At 37.1% G+C, this 19932-nt stretch overlaps 1 protein-coding gene across 1 annotated transcript in view; it reads left to right on the top strand.

Moving 5' to 3' along the window:
• LOC126469758 (talin-1) overlaps positions 1–19932 on the top strand; it is a 204141-nt gene that overhangs the window by 142076 nt on the left and 42133 nt on the right. Inside the window, exons 35-41 of the mRNA XM_050096984.1 lie at positions 2930–3158; positions 4995–5119; positions 5304–5429; positions 10457–10573; positions 10806–10991; positions 12608–12830; positions 19001–19125. Coding sequence (XP_049952941.1) covers positions 2930–3158; positions 4995–5119; positions 5304–5429; positions 10457–10573; positions 10806–10991; positions 12608–12830; positions 19001–19125 — 1131 coding nt within the window. The remainder of the gene's footprint in view (positions 1–2929; positions 3159–4994; positions 5120–5303; positions 5430–10456; positions 10574–10805; positions 10992–12607; positions 12831–19000; positions 19126–19932) is intronic.

The following is a 19932-nucleotide window of genomic DNA, read 5'->3' as shown; positions in this document are numbered from 1 at the left end:
AGGGCAGTGCATTGTCAGATCTGTCATTTGTACTCTGGTGATTCACATGAAAAGGTTTTTGACATGATTATGGCCACATGACAGGAATTAATGAACTTTAAACTCCGAATAATAGCAGGAGCTAGGCCCAGGGGACATTTCATGTCAGCACAGTGGCCAATGGCCTTCACTTAGTGACCTATAGCAGTGGCATTTGTGTAGAGTTGTCAGTGTTAACAGAAATAACTGCAAAAATCAATTTGGGATGTATGACAAACACATCCATTAGGGCACTGCATCAACATTTGGCTTTAATGAGCTATGGCAGCAGATGACTCACAGGAGAGCGTTTGTGAACAGCATGAACATCGCCTGCAGTGCTTCTCTGGGCTTTTGACTATATCAGTTGGACCCTAGATGTCTAGAAAACTATGGCCTGGTGAGATGAGTCCCAGTTTCAGTTGGTAAGAGCTGATGGTAGGTTTCGAAGGTGGCACTTACCCCACAAAGCCTTGGACTCAAGTTGTCATCTAGGCACTATGCAAGCTGATGACGGCTCCATAATGGTGTGGGCTGTATTTACATGGAATGGACTGGGCCCTCGGGTCCATCTGAACTGATCATTGACTGGAAATGGTTATTTTTGGCTACTTTGAAACCATTTGCAGCCATTCATGGACTTAATGATCCCAGACAATGATGGAATTTTTATAGATGACAATGCGCCAAATCACTGGGCCACAACTGTTCACGATTGGTTTGAAGAATATTCTGGACAATTTGAGCAACTGATTTGGCCACCCAGATCACCCAACATGAATCCCATTGAAATTTATGAGAGAAAATCAAGAGGTCAGTTTGTGTACAAATTCCTGCACTGGCAACACTTTCTCAATTAAGGGAGGTTGTAGAGGCAGCAGGATCCCCAATATTTCTGCAGGCAAATTCAAATGACTTGCTGAGTCCATGCCACATCGAGGTGCTGCATTACGCCATTGCCTGTCGTAATGGAGCACCTCGATGTGGTCCAACACAATATTAGGAGATATCTCATGACTTTTGTCCTCTGTGTATATATTATTCTAGTCAGTAATTTTGATGTACTAGCTGTTAAGCTGACAGTGAAATAGTTATCACATTTTCAGGACTGTGTGGAAGATTTTCTTCCACAAGTCTGATGGTATAAATTCAACCTTCAATGCACACATTCTGCTACTCCACTCTCTTCTTTGTCTTTACAAGTGGAATTATCTACTTTTGGTCTCTTAAGCAGATATAAAAATAATGTGATTTTGATCTTTGTGAATCTTTGCAGTGTGTACAAATGATATGCATTGTTAAAATGTTAGTAGAAACATTTTGAGGGCTGAAATACATACTCTCTTCTACAAAGCTGTTGTGATTTCTTCTCTGATCCTCATCCAGTCAAAAATAACATTCCATCTCTTAGTGACCTGGATGTCAACAGGACATTGTTCTCTATCATTTCCTCTTATTACCTTCCTGATTTGTAGAGAGTATTTGTAGCTAGATGTCTTACCTGCAACTATTTGAAAATTAAGCTTCATGGCAGATTAAAACTGTATGCCGGACCCAGACTCACACTCGGACCTTTGTCTTTCGCAAGCAAGTGCTCAATTGCCTGAGCTACTCAAGTATGACTCATGACCTGTCCTCACAGCTTTACTTCAACCAGCACCTCATCTCCTTCCATCCAAACTTCACAGAATCTTTGTTGCAAAACTTGTAAGACTGGCTCTCTGTGTCTCTGCAATATCCTTTCTTCCAGGAGTGCTAGTCTTGCAGCTTTCACAGGATATTTTCTGTGAAGTCTGGATGGTAGGACACGAGCTACTGGTGGAAGTAAAGCTGTGAGGATGGGTCATAAGTCATACTTGGGTAGTTCAGACGGTAGAGCACTTGCCCACAAAAGGTTAAGGTTCTGAATTCGTGTCACAGTCAGGCACATAGGTGCATCTGCCAGGAATTTTCATAACAGTGTACACTCCACTGCAGAGTGAAAACCTTATTCTGGCAACTGTAAATTACTGGATGTAATGTCAATAAGTATTGTTTATTTCTTCATTTGTGATCTTTGAAAATGTGTACTGCAATTGACGTGGTGGTGTGTTTTCTATGCTAGTTTTGAAACTTTTCTTTTGGAACGTAATTTTGTCTGAAAGTATTGTGTATACGCACTTGCAGTTTCTGCTATGCCAAACATTTGTAAAAAGAAACTTATTGAAGAAATGTTGAGTGCTGTACAAGGAATTTCTCAGTGAAGGCAGTTTACCTTCCTCTTTTTAGCTTGTTGTCCAAAGATGAGGCATTATTTTGAATGTGCTCCAAACTTTTCATATGATTTCTGGGGATGGGTTCCATCTGTTACTACAGTTAAATGCAATGGAAATTAGGTTATAAAAGTCAGTGTGCAACCATCATCAGATCTAAAAATGATAAGCTATAAACAACAAAATATAAATAGATTTACAGAACAAGACAAAAGGCTTATTTAGTGTGTAAATAAAGTGAACAAGTAACCTAAATGTTACAGCAGTGCCCATAGGCACTTAGTCAATGCATGTACATCATTGTAATTTTTACTTTATCATTAATATGCACTCTGTGCTGTTGTTCTTCTACTTGTAATCATTAGATAAGTTGTTCTCACTATTCACACATTTAAGAAGTCCACCTTCTTGTTTGTTTTTGTTTATATTTTCACAGTTTTAAATCTGTTGATGGCTTTTAATAAAGTAAAATGGGACCAAGACACTGACTTTCATAATCTAATCCACTACAAAGGCCACAGGTCTCATCTGCTAGTCCAGATAGCTTCATTTCATATAATGAAAATTGTAGACCAGTGAAAAGCAGACAGTTCTTGGAGGGAGAAATTGCTAATGAGAACCATGAAAATTGTACGTATTATTACTTGCGTGTGTTACAGGTGTCTGCTGTTCTGGCAGCACTTCAGGCTGGTTCTCGAGGCACCCAGGCTTGTATCAATGCTGCCAGCACAGTTTCTGGGATCATTGGTGATCTTGATACAACTATTATGTTTGCCACTGCTGGTACATTGCATGCTGACAATGAAGATGAATCATTCTCTGACCACCGTGAGAACATACTCAAGACCGCAAAAGCTCTGGTTGAAGACACAAAAACACTTGTTGCAGGTTGGTTATTGAGTGACATTCTCTAACATGTTATAACTTGCTGTTTTTTTGTGAACTTTGAAAATGCTATCATATCAAGCATTGCTGATGAATTGTGAGATTTAAATAAATAAGTAAATAGATTCAGAGTGTAAAAATTTAATGGATGATATGAGCAGAGTATGAAGTCAAGCATATGTGTTTTGTGTGAAACCCCCCCCCCCCCCCCCCCAAACAAACACACACACACAGATATACAAGTACTATGTCTGCCACAAACCATTTAACTAAAAACAAATATTTCAAGTTACAAGTGTCACCCTCTCTGAAATATGTAAGTACCAACAAGTCAGGGCACTTTTACAGAGGAATTATAATATGCATTTGTTATACCCTTTATCACAATGTTAATAATTACTAAGTTATCTTAATGTTGACATAATTTTCTAGAATTTTCGAGAAAGTTATGTATGTGTACTCTGAAATAGTTTCTCATCTTGCAAACAATAATGATGTTAGCAAATCACAGTTTTAATTTCAGATGGGTTTTGCAATTAGTAATGCCAAATGTACATTCACGCATCAGCTTTTACAAGGATGAAATTGTAAAACAGCAACAAGTGATATTTTCTGTGACCTATCCAAAGCATTCAGCTGTGTAAATAACCACACTTTGATACAAAACTTGACTTTTATGACCTTAATGGTGTAGCTAATAGGTCGCTTGTGTCATTCTTAATAATAATAATAATAATAATAATAATGCAGACACTTGTTCTCCAAAATGCATCAGTAGTAGGAGGGTACTTTTTCCAAATTTTTTCAAGGGGTTGGGGGAATGATTGATTGGAGTTCTACAAGTTTGAATGTTGGGTTTTCCGTTGTTTCTCATGATGATGCTAATGATTTTCCACTTAATGCACATTGAGAATTAGTTATTTTTTTCATATGCAAAGAATAATTACAGTATATTCAATACCAATAAACATAGAGCAACTGAGGACATTTTAAATAATATGTTTAGAAATATTATTCATTTGTTGGGTTCATGTACTGTGGTATACTAAATAATTAAGAGTATCTAGTTCCCCCATCCCGTGCTCCTTAGTTTATCTAACAGTATGGTGGTACTGACACAATTATAGTGTCTGCAACTGGAGTTTGTTGAGCGTACCCATAATGCTGTCACACTGACTAAATGATCATGTGAAGAAGTGTACCACTCTTTGTTGTATCTTGTCTAGGTCCCATGTTAATCCTTCCTGGTAAGGGTCCTAGGCTGATGAGCAGTAGTCAAGAATTGGTCGGACAAGTGTTTTGTAAGCCACTTTTTTCATGGATGAATAATGTTTCCTGAAGATTCTTCCAGTGACTCTCAGCTGTACATTTGCTTTTCCCATAATTTGTTTTATATGGTCCTTCTGCTGTAGTTGCTCTGGATGATTATGCCTAGGTATTTTATGGTAGTTAATTTTTCCAGTGATTTGTTGCCAATATTATAATCATACAGTAGCAAATTTCTTCCCTCATTTATGTGCAAATACATTATTCATTTATATTCTGGGCCAACTGCCAGACATAGCCTTTCAGAAATTGAATAACAGTAAAGTGAGAAGGGAAAGGATGATTACTAGTCATATTGAGTTGGCAACAAAGGGGATAGTTTGTAAATATCAGGAAAGTACACACATCTACACATGTTTTTGAACATTTTTAATATTTTTAGCTGTGTTACATTGTGTGTCCTAGCTCAGGTCTACCAGGACGGCAAGTCATTGATGTCTCTTTAACGTTTAAATGGATACAAATTGATCAGTTACACATTTTAAGTAATACGTAGTTACTCTGTCATTTTAGGTGCAGCATCCTCTCAAGAGCAGTTAGCTGTTGCTGCTCAGAATGCTGTTGCAACAATTGTACAGCTGTCAGAAGTTGTGAAACTCGGTGCAGCCTCTCTTGGATCCAATAACCCAGAAGCTCAGGTGAAAAGATTATTTTAAAGTTTGTAGCAATATTTAACTGAAAAATCACAGTAGATCACTTACATATGCAAGTTTGTGGTAGTTTTCAGAGAGCTACTACTTCAGATAAAATTTTTAGAAAGAATATTTTACATTTAGTGGTGCACATCATGTTTACTATTTGTAATCCCACCTTTTTCTGTAGGTAATGCTAATTAATGCTGTAAAAGATGTTGCATCAGCTCTTGGCGATCTGATACAGGCTACAAAGGCTGCATCAGGGAAGAGCATCAATGATCCATCCATGAATCACCTGAAGGAATCAGCCAAGGTATGTTATTGATAACTAGCTACTCTCTCATGAAACTGAGAAAGGGGAAACCGTATTATTAAGCTGTTCAGATATGCTGTTGTCTGTGTTATGTTTCATGAGAATATACATCAGTAAAAATTGTAAGAACTGTTTAATGTGTAGCTAATCTAATACAGAACTTTTACATCTTCAAAGAATGCCCTTTTCTTTTTCTTTTTTTTTTTTTTAATACTGACAGCAGTGAAGTTCCATCATTTCTAAGCAGCCAGATGCAGAATGCCTCTACGACTCTACCATAACCATACTCTCTCTCTCTCTCTCTCTCTCTCTCTCTCTCTCTGTGTGTGTGTGTGTGTGTGTGTGTGTGTGTGTGTGTGTGTGTGTGAGAGAGAGATAGTATTTAGAAGTTAATTTTCCGGTATAGTTACAAAGAGCACTTTTTTGTAGAAATGCCCAAATAGAAATTCAGAATTAAATCCAGTAAAAATGTGTGTTATTTATACTGTGTGTTTGTTCTGTTCATAAGAAAACAAAAATTGTAAATCATGAAAAACATAAATATGAAGAGAGGTTGGAGGAATGCTGCCCCCATGAAAGAAAGTGGGGTAATGGTCTTCGTAATGAATACACATTGATGTAAACTGAGAATCTTAGTGTTTCAGACCTGTGAATTCCTTCTTCTGTAGACAGCAGTGTAGTGTCGGCAGACTTGCCAACACTACGCACACTAATTGAAAGAGGCGGCCAAGATGCACGCGCTAACTCACGCAGGCGGGCGTTAGGTCTGAAACAGGATACGTAATGAATGCTATAAAGAAAAGTACGTAGCTGCTGGAATACTTAACTTTAATCCATCATTTTTATACAGCGTTCTTGATGATACAAGTGAGACTCTGTAGATACATGCAATGTAATGCTAATGGCGCCTTGCTAGGTCGTAGCCATTGACTTAGCTGAAGGCTATTCTAACTATCTGCTCTGCAAATAAGCGAGGCTTCGTCAGTGTGCATCGCTAGCTAAGTCGTCCGTACAACTGGGGCGAGTGCTAGTCCGTCTCTCGAGAGCTGCCGTGTGGTGGCGCTCGGTCTGCGATCACTGACAGTGGCGACACGCGGGTCCGACATGTACTAATGGACCGCGGCCGATTTAAAGCTACCACCTAGCAAGTGTGGTGGCTGGCGGTGACACCACAAGCAGGAATAGAATGAGGGGTTTAATACAAGGAAATGGTGCAAACACATACCATAGTAGACACCAAAGGTGAAGGGAGCCATACAACACATTAAGAGGCATATAATATTAATGCAAGAAATGTGGTAATGATATTGTATTGTCATTTTGTACTGAGTAACAGTGAGAAATCGTATGGTATGAACTGTGAAATAAATGAAGTTATAATCTTTGAAACTTACTATTTTTACAGAACTACCCTATATTAGAATATAGGTTTCTGAAGGACAGTAAATTAAGAATTTGTACATTTTCTTTCCTGAAGTGACTGATAGGAAAACTTTAATAATTTGATAAAATCATCACATGTTTGAATTGTAGTCATTTTATTTTGGGAGTTAGTCTAAATATCACTGTCTGTTCTTCTGGCACAGAATGACTGACTTACAACATTGTCAATTATAGATTTATGCCCTCAGTCGAAAATTAAGGCTTTGAATTTTTTGTTCTTCTTTATAAATTATTGATTTGTGCTTTAGGTAGAGAGTCTGCCTCAATGTTATTTTGGTAAATGTTCACCTAAACTGCACTCTGTGATTTTTCTGTTTCCAAACAACAGAATTACAGTCAGCTTTACTCTGAGTGTTCAGGGATTGTATTTTACTGTAGTATGAGCAGCACAGATGTTCACCATAGACATGATTTGTAAATGGTCTGTGGCAACTTGTCCAATGTGACCTATTGTGCTTTTGTCAGATCTTTTCTAATTGCTGCCAATTCATCTATGAGGAAGAACTTGCAACTATGTGTTTTTGTCAAAAGACTGTCCTTTGCTCTGTGTGTAAATAGTTAGCTGATTATGTTTCTGCTAGCTAAAAGTTATCACAAAATATATCTTTGTTTCCCTAAATTCATATTTACTTGTGTTCATATACCAAATGCTATATCAGGAACATCGCAAGTAGATGGAGCACTTGCATTCTGTCACCCGTTTGAAGCAATTGTGTGCAAATTAATTGGCATTACAGTACTTGAATGTCACCATATTTTTTTCTCTCAACCTTTTGCAATTCTCAGTAGTACAGACGTTAGTGTGGACACCTTTTGTGCAAAAAAAAAAAAAAAAAAAGAAAAAAGAAAAAAAAGAGGATGCATATTTTATGTTTTGTTGATCCGGCAGGTGGATTCGGACACGGATTGGCTCGTGTCTGATCAAGAAGAGGAACTAATCCGCCTGCTTAGCGTCGAGAATCTGCATCAGTCAGAGACCCCCACCACTGATTTAGTACAATTAGTAGCTGCTTAAAAACTTTTGGTTGCAGAGATTTTCTTGGAGACCAGAATCACATTGTGACTTAAATGTTCATTTTGATATTTCAAATATATTTATTTTTTCTTATTTAAACTTGATTTAAATAGCAGCCACATCTCATAAATGTCATATTAGAAAATCAAAATAAACACAGTTACCAGTTTCAGAACATTTTTATTAGAAAATATATCAGAGTTGTCTGCTAAAATGCCATAAATGATCTGTTGCCTTTTGGGAAAGTGTGACACTATTCAGTGTGCGGCTGTAGATGAAAAAAATGTATTTTTACTATTGTTGACATGATTGGTTATGCAGTCTATTGTGTACTCTTTTCCCCATTTTTATTTTTTCATGGTTGGTTTTGATACACATCCCGCTTCTTAAGAAAGAACTTAGTTCATGTGTAACATTTTTAAGAGATATGAGATTAAAATTTTGTTAATTTTGCTGATAACAGTTATTTGTTACAATAAATATATTGTTCACCTCCATGGTAAAATATCTGACAAATGGTGTCAATTTCTTAATTATGTTTGTAAGACAGATACTTTATGAACGAAGGTAAACAATAACCTGCAGCATCTCTACCCAATGTTGACTGATAAAACTAGATGATGTGTTTGCAGTTTAATGAATTGTGAATTACTGTGACAGTTCGTCAGTCACTGAATGTAATTTTTTGTCAATTTAAGAATGTGACCATCCAAAGCCACAGAACATATGTGCTAAAACTTGTGCTTCTGTGAACCACATAGTACTGCAGCAGAGATGAACAATGTTACACTCTGACTTGTCGGGGATCTCTTGGAGTAGTGTATTAAAACCAACTTTGAAAACTGACACTCTCATCTGAAGTGGTACATGTGCCTGTTGTCAAGTATTAGGGCAATGAGAATGGTTCATAGTGTAATTTTTTCCTCTCTCATAGTAGCTGAAAGTACAAAATTCAAACCTTACCTGCACATGTATCTAGGAGCAAGTAGACTATTGCAGATTGAAGCCCATGCAATTTTATTACCAAGAAAAAAGAAAAAAAGGATGAAATATAAACAGATAGGCCTCATGTGTACTCTTGGGGCTAAATTTATGTTAGTAATAGGTTAATGTGAACTGTCACACAGTGATATATGCTTCAGTTTTCTGTGGAGTAAATTATCTCCTACAAAAATGTCAGACCATTTATGTATGAAATTTATTTATCTTGATTGTTATTTTGCTATTTCAAGTGATATATCCCCTATGTTGGAAATGTATATTTTATATAAATGAAATCACTGTGGAAATTGTACATGCCCCACTGCTGTATCATTAGTTTGACCATTACCTGATATGCATGGCACAAGATTTAGTGTGATTGCATATACTTAAGTGAGAAAATTAAAGGAACTTAAAATATTTTGTAGACCACTAGAGTTGCTGTCATGTCACCTTTCACTGCTAAACATTATATAAAATTAATCTACCTGGTGTGCCAAAATGATTAAAGCCTTGTGCTTGCTTGTTCGGTTTTTCTTTTAGTTTGATTTATATATTAAAATCAAGTGCTCAGTAACAAAATTAATGTGCATGGTATTGAGTTTTACATGGTGTTTTAATGAAAAAATAGTTTGCAGGAACGGGCTTTTTGTCCAGTTAAACAGTTTTGTTGACGAAATGACATATGTAATCATTATCTTTTGTTTGTTTGTTTGTTTTAATTTGGTGAAAGGCATTTATGTGACATCAATCTCTCTGTGGGGATGACATTACTCATTTTGTTAGAGGAAAATGATACACAATACCAAACATTAAATAACAGTTAGTACTTGTGCTGACTTTTGTACATAGCAGCAAATTTGTAAAAGTAGGTGATTTGTGAGTGATTGTAATTGTCAGAATTCTATTAAAATTCTATTATATCTTGAATTTTGTACTGTTGTGCACTATTCACAATGTACTGCCTTCAATTAATGTTATGTTGTTGCTTGCAATCAACAGGAGATATATTCCATATTGTGATATATGGATCAGTCAGAATATATAGACTTTCTCAATTCGCAATTCCAAAACTGTTGTTTGTTTATTTTTTTCTAGAAGTACTTGATAAATTTGAGGTATATGATGTTTCCTATTGAAGTGTGAAGAGGACAGTGTCACTTGCACAAAGATAATGACTTGTTTGTGGTATTTACAAGCATAAAAAACTGAAATAATGGTATGCAGTGGATGTTTTGTTACACTTAAAAATCAAAATTTTTAATTTTTAAATGGTAGGTAATCAATTTACTTCATTACTGAACATGCAGCATGCCATTGTATTTTTAACGAAATTTGGTGATGTGTTTTGTGTGTTACTCTAGCCTGACGGAGAAGGAATGCATGGCTAACCAAAGACTTTGTGGTATTGTGTATGCTGTAGAATATTAACTGTTAAGTAACATATAATCTGTTGTGTTGATAAGTGTTGCCTGTATTTATTTGTAGGTGTCAGAGTTACTTAACATTCTGTTCTTGTAACCCAAGCTTAGATTTATTCTTGTTTATACGTCTTGGGTGTTAACCTGACTCACTTTTTCTTTTATAGGTGATGGTGACGAATGTGACATCTTTACTGAAGACTGTTAAAGCAGTTGAAGATGAACATACACGAGGCACCCGAGCTTTGGAGTCAACTATACAGGCCATAGCGCAAGAGATAAGAGTATGTCTTGCAATGTAGCGTTCACTCTACAGCATTATGCTTCACATCGTTTTTTATAGTTTGTATAAAGGCTTTGTTTCTTGGCCAAACACCACAGTTGCCTTGTAGCACACAATATATAATATACATTTATAATTACATGAATGTAGTGATGACTCTGCCAACTCAACATTTGTAACTGTTTACTTTCTCATCTGAACTTCATTGTAAGTTATCCTCATTATTTGTACAGGCTCTTAATTCTCCTGACCAGCCAAAGACTTCAGCAACTCCAGAGGATTTAGTCCGTTGTACAAAATCGATTACAGTTGCCACAGCAAAAGCTGTAGCTGCTGGCAATAGCTGCAAGCAGGATGACATCATTGTAGCTGCTAATGTTGGCCGTAAAGCCATTTCAGATATGCTCACAATCTGCAAGGTATGGAAATGCTAATCTGCCCGCCTCTTGCTTGTGTGTGTTCCAGTTACTTTGTTGTTGTTGTTGTTACTACTACTACTACTACTATTACTATTACTATTTTAAATCAATAGTCAGAGAGCCGGCTGATGTGGCGAGCAGTTCCAGGTGCTTTAGTCTGGAACTGTGCTGCTGCTACGGTCGCAGGTTCCAATCCTGCCTTGGGCAGGGATGTGTGTGATGTCCTTAGATTAGTTAGGTTTAAGTAGTTCTAAGTCTAGGGGACTGATGATCTCAGATGTTAAGACCCATAGTGCTTAGAGTCATTTGAACAGTCAGAGAGTTTGATGTTAAAATCTGAGACAGAAATTTTCCTCTAGACTATATGCTTTATTCAACACTATCTGTGGAGGATCAATTTATGTCTATCTTGTAATGGCTCCGGACTTCACTCATAATGTTATGAACCGAAGCACTTTCACATCAGTTAACTGCCAAGGCTGTAACTTACTTTTTGAGTTATGCTAAAATCTCTTTATTTGTCAACAGTATTTTTCAATTTTTATCAGCCAATTAAATCCCACTAGAAGTGGTAGAATCAGTTATCTTTGTTGTAACATTGCACCAGTTGTAACAGAGAATCCAAAAGAAATCTGCAAATGTCACAAAGGATTGAAAATCAGTCCATGTTTCATTACTTTTTCATTCATAATAGTACTCCTGAGATGCGAAACTTTAAAGCTGAAAGCAAGACAGATTACTGTTGAGAAGATTGTTTCTCCCACAAAAGCAGTAGCTTACTAGATACACATGCAACCAACCCATCCTTGAGTATTGAATGCTTATCTGGGGATCCATATTAACTTGAATTTATTAAAGCTAGTTTCAGTGTTCTACCCTGCTAGAAAAGGTTCACACAGCACATGAAATGCTGCTCTTAAATATTAGAGAACTTTTTTTCATAGAAATTTCTTAAGAATTTATCATAGCTTGCTACATCACACAGAGTCCATAGTGTAAAAATAAAGGTGGTTAAGCACTGTACAAGCAATTGTTTTCCCATGCACCCTCAGTGAGTAGAATTAAAAGACAGTGTAAAGATGCCCTCTGCTGCACACAACACAAGGCGTGTGGCATATAAATATGAATGCAGATGTGTAATGTTAGTGCCTGGTATCTTGACAGACCATGAGGTGGTTCAATGCCTTCTTCACACATTTCCAAGTTTTTAGATTATATCTTTGTACTGATTAAAAATATTACAATCAAAATATGATTGTGTTGTGCAGCCAGACCCTTAACATGCCATATGTTTCCTGGAAACCGGCGTTTTTCTTCTCAAACAGATACTTAAAAAGCTAGGCTGTTTTCAATCTTTAACCCTAACTATCTCATCTCTCACCTGCAAAATGTTCTTTTTGTTCATTAGACTGTGTTAGCTTTTGTGAAATTATTTATAATCAAATTCATGAAGCTTATTTGGTCACATTAATTGTACATCTGTCTAATAAAAATGGGTATACAGACTAGATATTTTGTAGTTTAGTTTTAAACCATTTGTACTTTGTTGTCTAATGATGCAGCTATATTACTATCAGTAGAAATAAGTCACATAATACGTTATTTATTTAATTCAGGCAACAGCAAATGCAGCAGAAACAGCTGAACTCAGGTCGCGCACAATACGTGCTGGACATGATGTGGCAGTGCAGTACCGTGAGTTGCTGCAGACTATTCTACATATTGCCAGTCGACCAGGAGCTGGTGCACAAGAGGCAGCACGCACAGGTCTGCCCCCAATTTCTCGGAGGATAGCTCAGTGTGTGGCTGAATTGGTTGCTGCAGCTGAGTTACTGAAAGGTCAGTTTAGAAAGCAGTATTTCACATGTTTACGAATGGTGGTGGTGGTAAACCAGTTGGAAGGGGGGGGGGGGGGGGGGAGAACTTTGTATTGTGTTGGCTGAGCGGACAATCCTTAAACTATGTTTACTTGTTTCCTTTGTCAACTAACTTATTGCTAATTACTAATTATACAGTCACAGTCATTGCTAACCAATGTGCTGTTTTAAGAAATCCCTCTCATGAAAAGATCTCCATTTTCTGCTGTCTTTGTAGCACATTTTATTTCTGTCCTTTATGTACATAATGTTTTGGTTGATGTTGTTAGTGCCATCTCCTCTGCTTTTCCCTTTATGTACAAGTGTAGAAGAAACTGGAAATGTATGACCTGTGTTTGTAATATGTAGAGACTAAGTTCAGATCCCACTCACTCATTCTTGCAATGACACAATACCCTTTAAAAGAAAAGGGTTAAAATGAAACACTGCACTGTTGTATTCAGTAGTTCATCTCTTACATGTTTTGCAGGCTATAAAATTATCACACCCTCCTATTTCACACAAAATATACTGCATCAGGGAACCATCTAATGTCATGCTGTCACTTAACTGCAATTTTGTATTTCCTGTGAATTTTTTTTCTAACTTTTATTACTAATAAATAGAGTATCATTGTAACTTTTATCACTAATAAATATAGTATCATTGTAACTTTTATCACTAATAAATATAGTATCATTGTAACTTTTATCACTAATAAATATAGTATCATTGTAACTTTTATCACTAATAAATAGGCCATCATTTAGTCCCCTGGCTTCAGTACTTGTTTCATTCATTATTAAAACTGCTGCCTTATCTCCATTCTTGATGGTTTGTTGGCTCTGCTAACTTAGTAAACTGTATATTTCACTCACCTGTAGCACTTCTAGAATTGTCTGCCTTTATTGTTCTTACGTAAGTTGTACTGTGTACAAGAGAAGTGAAAATAAGGTGCTTGATCCATGTAGATCAATTACAATTTATGCTAAAAAATTTGGGTTTCCTATGTGTTTCCACATTTTAACTATTAGTACACAAACCAAGCATAAAAATTCCTACTGTGGATAACAGCAGCAGGAGCAAAATTTTCTTCAAGCAGCTGGACTCCAGTTCTGGGTTATTTTTGTCATTAATTGAAATACCCAAAATTTGGCATATCTTGCTCTTTTGCTGGACGATGACTTGATCAAACATATAAATATCTATTGATGTTCACACACTTGGTCTTGTTTCATTGTTTAGTTTTCTGTAAACAATTCAGTTCAGTTCAATTCAATAACACCAAGTATTGGTAAGCTTTCTGAACTTTCACTCTTAACTTCTCAGTATTATGAGTAACTTTTTCATTAGTTCCATTTAAAAAATTGTGACATGATTGAAGTTTCCAGAAAGAATATTTTGCCCTGCAGCAGAATGTGCCCTCTGTGAAACTTGGTAACACCGAGTGAGGTGGCTCAGTGGCTAGCACACTGGACTTGCATGAGGGGGACAACTGTTTAATCCCGCATCCGGCCATCCTGATTTAGGTTTTCCGTGATTTCCCTAAATCGCTCCAGGCAAATGTCAAGATGGTTCCTTTGAAAGGGCACAGCCGACTTCCTTCCCTAATCCGATGAGACCGATGACCTCACTATCTGGTCTATTCCCCCAAAACAACCCAACCTAAACTTGGTAACAGATTGAAACTGTGTGTTAGACTCGGATTCAAACTCAAAACAATGCCAAAGTTCTGGGTCTGAGTCTCAGTCCAGCACAAAGTTTTAGTCTGCTAGGAACTTTCATGTTTGGAATCCCCCCCCCCCTCTCTCTCTCTCTCTCTCTCCCTCCCCCTCCCTCCCTCCCTCCCCCCCTCCCTCCCTCCCTCCCACCCACCCACCCGCCCACCCCTCCTTCCCCTCTTCCCCCCTCTCTCTTCTCTGTCCCTCTCCCCCCTTCTCTCTTCACACACCCTACATAGCCAGGTCTTGAAAAGCCTTTTTTTAGTATAAAACGTACAGATATGAGTTAGTAACTCCTACCCACTACCTGTTACAATAATAGAAATTCTTCCACAGAACAGAAAGAGTTGTCAGGGAGTAACTTTTCAGTTTGTTTCCAAATTTTATTTTGCTGTTTGTTAGACATTTTATACTACTGAATTGCAGCATTATCACCTTTTTAGTGCTAAAGACAACCTTAATGTGGCCTAATGGATGTCATTTTTTTCTTCTGGTATTGTAACTATGCACGTCATTGTTCCTTTTGAACTGCAGTGGGTTATTTACAACAAACGTTATGAGGGAGTAAATATACTGTGAAGCAGTAGTCAGAATGCCTAACTTCTTAAACAGATAGCTGCAAGAAGATTGCAGGTGAGCATCACATGTAATCCTTACAGCACATTTCTGAGTAATGAAAACTTTCTTTCTTAAACATTAGTTACCCCATAACATTATTCCATATGATATTATTGAATGAATGAAAATATGCAACCTATTTCAACTTACAGATTTGTGTCCCTCCAAGACTTGTAATGATTGTAAGGCCAAATGTGGTTGAACTAAGTTGTCTTAGATGTTCCAAAATGTTATTTCAGTTTAAACCCTCATCAGTATGGGCAGCACCTAAGAATTTTGAAGTTTCCACCCTATTTAATATTTCCTTACCACGTGCTGCATTTACCACTGCTAGGAGGTTGGTAACATTGAGTATCCTGTGTTTCTTTTTTTTTCTTTTTTTCTTTTCTTTTCTTTTTTTCTTTTCTTTTTTTTTCTTTTAAAAACATTCACTGAAAACTAGTCAATGATATGTTTAAAAAATTGTTTACCATTTCTTCTGTTCCTTATGTATGTTTGGACTGATTACAATAGTAGTGCCATCTGGAGAGGAAAAAAAAATCCATATGTTGTGTATTAGAGGGAAGGTCATTGTACAGCTTTCTGCATTCTTTTGGTGAGGTATGACATTACCCATTGGTTGGCTGTACTTTCAAGCCCATAAAACTTCATTTTATGTAAGAGAATATTAATTCACACAGTCAAATGCCTTACACAGGTCAAAGAAAATACCAACTGCCACTGTTTTCTTATTTAATGCTTGCGAAATTTGGTGCATGAACATGTAAATGGCATTCTCTGTAGAGTGACTTTTTGGAAATTCGAACTGTGATTTACTGAGGATATTTTTGTTGCCCAGCTGGTATACTATCTGAGAATACATCACATTCTCAAAATTTTGGAAAATGATTTCAGTAGTGAAAGAGGTCAAAAATTTTCTGGAAATCTAAAAATATGGAATCAATTTGACATTCCCTGTCATTAACACTCATTACTTTATGAGTATAAAGAGTTAGTTGTGTTCCACAAGAACGATGTTTTCTGAATCTGTGCTGACTGTGTGTCAATAAATCGTCTTCTTTGAGGTAATTCATAATGTTCAAACTCTGTATATGTGTTAGTGATAAGGGCCAGTGGTCGTTAACCCCTGTATTTGTCATGATACCCCCGATTTGTCCATGATTATCTGTTGCTAAGAGTTCAAGTATGCTTTCACAACCATTTACGCTTCGAATGGGCTCATGAACTAATTGTTGAAAATAATTTTCTGAGAAAGCATTCAGTACAATTTGGGATGACATTTTATGTCTGCTGCCGGCTTTAAACGTATAATTTTTTCAGCATATTGAAGGTAGAGTGAAGTCACCACTGTCTGTAATTGTATGAGTGGGGTACATATTTGAAATGAGACTCAAGTTTTCTTTGAAATATTCAGAAACTATATCTTCTTAGTCAGGGGGGTAAACTACTTCTGACAGCAATAAATACTCCACCACCAACTGTATTTAATCTATCCTTTCTGAGCACTGTTAGGCCATTTGAAAAAATTTCGGCTGAACTTATTTCCGGCTATAGCCTGTTTCCCGTACCTATAACTATTTGAGCTTCAGTGCTTTCTATTAGGGCTTGGAGCTCAGGTTCTTTCTCAACTCAACTCAGCTACGACAATTTACAACTACAATACCGATCGTTTCTACAACTACCTTACTGTGTTTTACCTGCCCCCTTCTAGACGGACACTCTTTCTGTGGTTTCCTGAGACCCTCTAACCTAAAAAACACTGCCCAGTCCCTTCCACATAGCCCCCGCTATCTGTGTAGCCACTTCCTGTTTGTAGTGGACTCCTGACCTATTAAGCAGAACCTGGAAACCCACCACCCTATGGCATAAGTCAAGGAATCTTCAGCCTACATGGTCACAGAACCGCCTGAGCCTCTGATTCAGACCCTCCACTTGGCTCTGCACCAAAGGACCACAGTCAGTTCTGTCGACAATGCTGCAGATGGTGAGCTCCACCTTAATCTCACAAGCAAGACTGACAGTCTTTACCATTTCTCCTAACTTACTCCTGCAGTTTACTGCGCCCTGTACTTTTCATGACATCCAGAAGCACCCTTTGCACATCCGGAATTACCCCCCACCCCCACCCACGGAGTGCACACTGGCTTCCTTCCCCTCCTTGGCAGCCGTGTTCCTAAGAGGGCCCCAGCTTGAACTGCTGTTCGCAGCTTATGGAGATCCCTTCATGTTATTTTGGCGCTGACATGGTTTGCGCGTGTGACATTCAGTTCTGCAGGGCTTTTGCTGCCTTTGTCCTTTTATTTTTCGATACAATCCTCTTCTGTGACTGTTGGTCATGATCACTCAATATTCACTCATCCGCATTGTGACTTAATAGATGATGTTTTTTCAATATCCCTATATGTGCTATAAATCTTTGGTACAGTGCCTCTTGAAATGCCAAACATGCTAGCTGTCTTCATTATGGAAGCACCCAACACACAAGCACCAAAAATTTGCCCATGTTCAAATATACTTAGCTCTGACATTATGCATAACTACAGATTGGATGTTCAAATTACTTCCAGTGAAATTCGTACAGCATGCTGTCTGCACTGAAATTCTTTGCCTCTGGTTGTGGATGGTTCATTTCAGTTACTGCAGTCTTTTTTAGTGATGGTTAGTTCATCTCTTCACCTCAATGCAGGAAGTCAGTGAGCAAAACCAAGTTCACATCAACTTCTGTGGCATCGGGTTTTAATTTGGTATTGCATGAAGAATCACTGTGATGTTCAGGTGTTGACTTGATTTCTGGAAGGAAGTGAGCAATGCACAATTGATTGTCTGTGACAGTCATGTCCAAGATTTTATCAACATCACTACAATATGGCCACAAATGTGAATCATGCTTGCCTGCATTTTGTTTTATATTTTTAAGTATTAGGTTCTCAGACATGCATCTATTACACAACTTGTGTAATAGCAGGTACTTTATAACAGCTTTGTGCAACATGTACCGAGGTATCTGCAGGGAATTACTGCAGAGTTCTGTAATTAAAAATTGATGTTTATTTATAATATGCTGCTCACTGCACTCTTCACCGTGAACTTTTGGTGACCTTCAGAAATTTGCCTACCCTGGCCATGCACCATTTGCTTGCTCATAACATCTGATCCATATATTAGACTGAGTTGATGGTAAAATTTGATCACTGCTACGATCTTTCCTTTGGAACGCTTTCTTACATCAGACTTCAAAGTTGACAAGAAAATAAATCTGAGACTCTAAACAATGCAAAGAGTTTTCAGGAAGTGTCAACTGTCGCATGCATACAACATCCTGAATATATATCATGTGCACTTGACTTTCGTATTACGTACCCTACCACACTTTTGCAGTGTGGAAAACATAATTTCTGGATAATCGTTATTTTTATTGTTATTATTATTATTAATTGTACACGTGTGTGACCTCAAATGGCATAAAGTTATGAAATAAGAACACTAGAAAAATTTTTCTTTTTACTATGAAACTTGAGAATATCATGCAAAAGACATTAGTGAACTGCAGCAGACATCTGCAGACATAATGAAAATGGGCAAAAAGTACTACAAGTGTGCTGATATTGAAGCAGTAAATGATATTGTTTCTCTGAGGCATGCTATAGTCTGTTTATTACTGTGACTTTAGAAATAATGCAGTCTGTTTCATCAATTGGGAGAATAATCATATAAAATATGAAAACAATTAATTGTACTACTATTTAAAACACACATTATGAGACTACTGTCTTGACATTTCGGATATTGTAAAATAAATATCATATGGTTTCAGGTACGGAGTGGGTGGATCCAGATGATCCAACTGTGATTGCTGAAAATGAACTTCTAGGTGCTGCAGCTTCAATTGATGCTGCTGCCAAAAAACTGGCTAGTCTTAGACCCAGGAAATCTGTTAAGGTGAATTTTCTTTCTACAATTTCTGCTAACATAACTGTCTCATTCACTTGCTGTTTTTCGTGATGGGCCGGAGACTACTTCACCATGAGCCCCACCGCTGTGAGATATGTTTGATATTCTTGGTTGTAATATCAGATTATCACCCAGGAATCAAACATATTATTACAGAGGGGGGTCCAGCAGCATCTTCAGACACATGCACAGAAAACCTTTCTGCTTGGCTGCCAGTCGGTGAAGGAAGGGATTAGCTTCTCCTCTGAAACTTAGTTTAGCGTGGCTGTCATTGCTTCTGTTCTCTCTACTGTACTTTCTCTTAACAAATGCTTTGTGCATCCTGGAAATCTGTGATTACTTATCAATTTGCACACAAGTAATAATCATTTTAATACTGTTTCATCTCATAAATTTCTGAATAGCTTTCAGTGGTTGAAGTGGAAATATGACTTAGGAAACAGGAAATTTCACTGAAGGTGGTTTGTTTTAGCATTTGAGACTCATTTGCTTGATTTCTATTGTAGAAACCTTTTCCCTGCTGTTGCTGAATTCTATGTGAATATTTTATTTTTAAATATTAATAATGCATGTGAAAGAGCCATTTAAAGCATAGACAATAATTCATTCTGCACGCAAAAGTTGTCTGTCAGTGACTGCTCAAGACAAAATGTAATGTAAGTTTAAATTAAACTGTTTATGTAGTTAATTACTAACCTGCTCTTTCATTGTTTTCAGTGTAAACTGTAGCTTTATTTTAAAAATACAACATTGTCAGTGCTTTGTTTTTGCATTTTTGTTGCCCAATTGATGCCT

The sequence above is a fragment of the Schistocerca serialis genome, chromosome 3 (genome assembly GCF_023864345.2).
Source record: "Schistocerca serialis cubense isolate TAMUIC-IGC-003099 chromosome 3, iqSchSeri2.2, whole genome shotgun sequence".
NCBI lineage: Eukaryota > Metazoa > Arthropoda > Insecta > Orthoptera > Acrididae > Schistocerca > Schistocerca serialis.
Note: the sequence above shows the minus strand (reverse complement) of the source record. Positions and strands in the feature narration are given on the sequence as shown.